This window comes from Astatotilapia calliptera, chromosome 1, assembly GCF_900246225.1.
Source record: "Astatotilapia calliptera chromosome 1, fAstCal1.2, whole genome shotgun sequence".
Lineage (NCBI taxonomy): Eukaryota > Metazoa > Chordata > Actinopteri > Cichliformes > Cichlidae > Astatotilapia > Astatotilapia calliptera.
In genome coordinates, this window is record NC_039302.1 from 35,635,188 (window position 1) to 35,641,492 (window position 6,305).

The 6,305-nt window shown below is 42.5% G+C and overlaps 1 protein-coding gene across 1 annotated transcript in view; it reads right to left on the bottom strand.

Annotated features, from left to right (window-relative positions):
- Positions 1–5,952, bottom strand: part of emilin1b (elastin microfibril interfacer 1b) — a 29,702-nt gene extending 23,750 nt beyond the window's left edge. The window contains exon 1 of the mRNA XM_026175920.1: positions 5,346–5,952. Coding sequence (XP_026031705.1) covers positions 5,346–5,482 — 137 coding nt within the window. The 5' untranslated portion in view covers positions 5,483–5,952. The remainder of the gene's footprint in view (positions 1–5,345) is intronic.
- Positions 5,953–6,305: the final 353 nt, after the last annotated feature.

Consider the following 6,305-nt stretch of genomic DNA (forward strand, 5'->3'; position numbering starts at 1 on the left):
GCAGACGGGATTTTTCTAAAGCTTCAAGCTTTTGGAAAAAGCCGATAACAACAGTCCCAGAAAGTAACAAAAATCCAACCAAGCAGACTGCCACGGAGCACAGGAAGCTGATGGAGGACTAGAGAAGATAAGGAGATGATCCAACTAAGGGAGATACAAGGCTGTCAAACACAGGTGACACAGCAAACAATCACAAAGAAGAGGAAAGGAAAGCAGGAAGTAAAACAAAAAAAGACACATGAGGAAAACTGATTCTCAGAGCAATACAAACAGTGAGAAAGGCTGAAGAACAACTGAGCGTGATGACGGAAACACGGAACACACAAGAAGAAAACACAACAAAGACAACGAGAAACTGACAGAAACCGCACAAACCAGAACCCTGCAGTGGTTTCATATGCCGCTCATGTTTATTCGTGACCACATCACTACACTCCCACACCTTCAGTGGTAAAAATCTGAATAAACGTCTGCATCTGTCATTTAAGTATTTAATAAATAAACAGTGACTGTGCAGCTTCTAATGAGAGCACTGATCTCAGCACTGATAGAAAACCTGAAACACTTTATAGCCACTGATCAGTTTAGTTTACTACCACAAAAACCCACTGATGTTCCATTCATGTGCTCATTTTATCCTCAACTGAAACACACTTGATTTATGAGCTCCACATGCTGACTCGCTGATCACATCTCTGGTACTGATTAATGAAGATTGAGTTATCAGCACTGATAATAGATTACAGCAGTCAGGATTACAGTAATCTGGCAGCCAGAGCTGATGTCACTAGGATGGTTTTTATGAAGCACAACGCTAAACACAAAGTCTTCAGTGTACAGAGTTTAGCTTGAATCTCTGAGCTCGAATCTTGCGGACAGGATGTCCGGACGTCTGTCTCCGAGCTGCTCAGATCAGTCTCAGCTGTTTCCCCTCTTTTTTAAAATTTTTTTAGATTCCCAATGCTCCGTGACACTGCTCGCTTTCTGGCTTTTCGTCGTCTATAAATCTGCTGAGTGAAACAAACAGAGATGTATGAATCTACACGTCTCTGCAAAGATGCACGCACAAGTAAAAACAAAAGTAAAACTTGGTATAAAGATGGATGGGGAGGGGAATGAGGGGAAACTGGAGCTGATGTCGTGTTATCTCTGCATCTGCAGGTCAGTGAATGCTGCTCGTGTCAGGACAGACGCCACCTCTGACCTTTTTATTCCTGCCTCAGAGTGGGTTGGTTTAATTTCTGCCCCCCGTGCGTCTCAGCTCTACAGGCCGGACAGAAAAAAGTTGATTTATCAGCTTTACAAACTCCACAGGAGAGATTCAGAGTTTGCGCTTCACGTTGGTATTTTTTTAGCAGCCGACATCAAACTGAGGGTTTAACTGCCTGTTTCGCTGGGCGGAATGCTTTTTACTGTGCTCTATTGTGTGTTTATTGCACTTTTATGTGGTGTATTGTGTGTTTAGTTTTATAGTGTTTCAGCTTACAGGACTGACCCCAGTAAAAAGTTCACCAAATCGGAGCTTCATACTCAACACTACTTTCACCTCGCTGAGCGGATCCTGTGATTCCCGTGGAAGAAAATGACTTTAAGAAGAAGAGGAAGAAGCTAACACGTGAGCTTTCAGGCAGCCGTGACATCTGAGTCAGGATCGCTCCAGATGGAAACTTATTTATCCTTTTTCCATTAGTCCTGGAGACACTTGTGTGAGCTGCTAACACTCACGGCCAATGAAACCATGCTGACAGTTAAATAAACAGTTCACCTGGAAGACGAAAAACATTTGAAAACAGGAATCCTGCAGCTCGAGGCAGATTAGATTTAAGACCTCTTTAACACCCCTCAGAATTAAATTTAAGACCAGCTCTCCTGCAAGTAAGATTTAGGAATGAGAAAGTGACATCATCCCACAGATATGTTTGTTTTTCTACGATTTCGTCAAAGCTCTTAGCATCCACAATAAGCTGATGGGATCCCAGACTTTGGCTTAAATATTAAAAAACATGGTTTTATATCAAAAAACAAACTATAAATGTTGTTGCTTCTCCCATTGTGATCTGTGTCATTAATGCAAGGCACTTTCTGATAATTATAGCTATTACAAATCATTTAGAGATCTTAATTTCACTGATAAAAAAAATACTCATAGAATTCAACTGTTCCCACATCTTCAAATGTTGATTTAAGACATTTTGGAAAAAATGAAGGCGTCTTTTTTTAGATGAATGAATTCACTCAGCTTTATGACTATTTAAGAATCCACGGGAAACATGCCCAGCTGCTCAGTTCATAACTAAAGTGAAAAGGATTGAGCAGAAAGACTTCTTCACCCTTCTCCTGCTTCATTAGTTGTTTTTCCATCTAAAATTTTCTCCCTCAAGAAGTTTTTTTTTTCAGGGAGCTGAAAGTTTCCTTCAGAGTATTGTTTGTCTGCATTTCCACTCCACTGAAGACAAAAGATCTGGCAGAATGAGTCCAGTGACGTAGCGAGAGCTGCTTTTAAACACCAGGCTTTATAAGAACGTAGTTAGCAGGCTACATCTCAGCTGTCTCTCTTTGTTGTTGTGCGACTGCTTTGGTTACAAAAGCTAACAGTGTGGCACCTTTTAAAAATAATACAGCTTTAAAACAATAAAACATCTGATTTCTTTTTTCTCAGCCACAAATGTTTGCCTCGATCTCTCTTCCACTTTCCTTGGTTAGTAACACTATCCCCACCAATGACAAAATATTTCAGCAATTATTGTTTCACATCAAGCGCCGGTGTTAAAAATCGATCTTTCTACTCACTCTTTTGATCGATATTTATGTATATAAACAACACTCTGATGTGGAAAGTGTTACATGTGACATTTGTTGTGCTCACACTCTCCAACTTTAACTGATGAGCATCGAGATCCAACCCAAGAACCCACAACAAGTGGGTACGCCTTCCTCCACTGACCCTAAAATGAGTGGGGAAGTTACCATTATACAAAATGATACACATGAAAACCAGACAAGGGCCCCAGTGTCACACCTGCAGGTTTATTTCCACTAAAATTCATGCAAATGCCGTTGTGGATGTGGTTTGAGGTTCCAAGAGCTCCTGTGAAGAGGTGCAGTGGTATAAAAAACTCTTCTCCACACTAGAAGAGATTCACATTGACCAAAAACTATTGAAAGTCAATGTCACATGTCACAAACTGTTCTCAACTTCCAGGTGATTGAAGCCTCAGCCAATGAGAGTGCAGGACACAGCTGACTGACATCAGCTGCTGATTGACATAAAACCTGTCCGAGTCTGGAATGTCCATCAGCCATCACCTTTGTGTTGCTTTCAGTGTGAACGCAGCTGAAAGAAGCTCAGTTTAAAGTCCTGCCACACTTAAACCCAACATCATCTTCACACACACTGACCACGAAGAGCCTCACACACACTCAGGGCACATACTCTGAACTATTTAAAGCACAGCTGTCAGCATGCATGTGCGTGAAGTGACAGTCAGCAGCTCTGAGAGGATGTGCCAGTTAAACCTCTCTGCCAGGAAGGTCACGAAAGGCCCGGCTGTATAAACCACACATAAAGTGTTATTTATAAAGGAAGAATGTGCAGTGCAAGTTCAGCCTGATATGGTGAAATCGAAATGAAAATGAGGCGAGACAGAATTTCGCCTAAAAAGTTTATTAATAGCTTATATTTATGTGTTCTGTGCAGCTGTGTTTAATGGCCATGTGTAAGGATGGATGCTCTGGTGCTCTTTTTGTGCCTTGTTTACAGTCCTTTCCTTGGAATTTACAGAGACGGTGTCCTCAGTTACTTCTTCCTTCAGTAGTTATTTTGTTCCCTCGGTATTCCATACCTGATGCCGCCAAATAAAACACTTCCTTTTATCGCTTTTTCGACAAGTGTGACAGTTTCTAATTATTGTGTTTTTGATTGACATGTCTGATAACATGCGGTACAAACATCCATCCATGAATGGAGATGAGAGTGGAAATGAAGCGCAGTGACTGAGATCATCACAGAAGCACTATGACAACAATGTGTGTTAATGGCTTTTAAAGAAAAGTGTTTCCAGCCTTTGGGGCTGAAAAATGAAGACAAAGTGACAAACACTGCAGTTCCTCTAATGACCACTTGGCTCCTAAAGCGAGTCGACCCATTGCCTTGGATTTAAAAAACAGACTTTACAACAGAAATAAACAGGATACAAAAAACATCTGTAGGCTATAAAGCCATTTTCCCTGTTTGTGATAACTGTTTGGGTTTTTTTTTTTGACAAGATGACACATTTGAACCATGTTAATGCTTAAAGTTGACATTATTATAACCCCGGAAGCTTTGAGTGTCAGGTGGATGGAGAGAAAGCAGGCCAGTGCTTCACCTCAGCTACTCAGAGCCAGTGAAAAAACTTTGTGACTGTTTTTAAAGACTTTTGGAGCATTTAAAATCCAATAATAAGACAGCCAATCACAGAAGATTGTGCTCCACCTCAAGAGAGTGAACTTCTAATATTTTTATGCTCCGTAGACTTAATTACCTGTATCTGTGCGATGTAGTTGCACCCATACTGTCTTTACGTATGCAGCTTGCTAGCTTTAGCTGATAACTCCACTCCACCCTAATTGTGGTCACTTCTGTGTGCAAAACACCAACACGGCGATCGTAAACCAGTGGGTGATGTCAGTTTGTTTGCACATCTCTGCCTTTGTGGATACACAGTGTTAGTAATGATGACGCTATAGAGTTTGATTTCCTCATGCATGTCAGTTTATATTCAAGTTAAACACTTTTTCCCTGTGAAAACAGGAAACGGATGAAGGTGGACAGAAATCCAGAAACTGCTTTGAGCTTGTTTGTCATCTGAAGCAGTGACTGTAATGAAAGGACGGCAGGAAGAGACAGAATGAAGCTGTTATTAAACGTCTGTGCAAATTAAATGTTTTAAGTCCAAACATCTCAGATGTCTAAACCAAACATTTCACAGAGACGTGTCATAAACAGAAAATTAAGTTATCAGCTTACACTAAACTTCAGGTGCTCATTGACCTGAAATATCAAAAACAGGCTTAAATTCACCTTTAATTTCAGCTGTTACTATAGAAACAATGTAAAAAGAGGTGCATGATGTCATCGGATCCTGACATCAGCAGAGGGCTCACTCTTAAATATCAGACCTGCAGAACTGAACCAGGAATCAAACTAGCAACCTGTAAGCACTTCCTGTCAGAGTAAAACACACACACATAAAACTCCTCTGTGGTGAGGTCATAACACCTTGACGTCACCACCTTATCCTTTCTTCATTTCCAACCTCATCATCATCACCATCACCATCCTTTCCGCGCACGTGTCATCTTACCTGTGCCTGCTGGCAGCGCGGGCTCCGTGCGCGTGTCCATTGGTGTACAGGTTGTAGGACTGTCGCAGCGGGAACGCGCCTTTGGCGTGTCCGCAGGTCCAAAGCACGAGCAGCAACAGTAGCGGGAGCGCGGCCATCCCTCCGATCAATACGCGATCAATACAGAGTATCGATACCTTATCGGAGTCTAATCAGCTTCCTCAGCTGGAAGGGAAGACTCCCATCTCCATGGAAACGCCACAAAAAAAGTTTCCTCAGAAGTCCGTCAGTCCCACCGACCCATGGTCCGGATCCGATCAGACCTGAAGCCGAGTCCAGTCCCCCCTGACCCGCTGCGGGTCCCGCTGCTCCCAGCCTTTAATCCGCCTTTAATGCCACTTTAATCCGGCTCGGCGCGGTCCCGGCTGGCCCATCAGAACTTTACTTGAGAAACAAAGAGAAGAAAACGTTGCGACAGACTGAACCGAGACCAGCTGCTCCTCCTCTTCATCACACCGCCCCACCGAACTGTCTCCGCCCCTGCCGGAGGAGAAACCAGACCCGCACCCACACCTGAACCAGGACTGGGATCAGTGATGAAAACGTGAAACCGCACGGAGCCTCAGAGAGGCTTTAAAGGACCAGACTGCGCTTTTTAAACTTCTCTGCCCCGTTTTTCCTTTCTTTGTGTGTGTGTGTGTGTGTGTGTGTGTGTGTGTGTGTGTGTGTGTGTGTGTGTGTGTGTGTGTTTTAAGCACTCACTCTCTCACACACGTATAAAGTTAATGTAAATCAGCTGAATCAGATTCTTTCTTTCCGGATTTTGTTGTCAGTTTAATGAGTTATTATTCCGAACACTTGTTTGCTTGTTTGAATGTTATTTTGATCTGCAGTGGATCCTTTGAAGCTCTTAAAGAACATCTAAGAGTTTAATCTCAGCTGACAGTCAAGTCACTGCAGTTTGTCTCAGCTGGTTTCGGA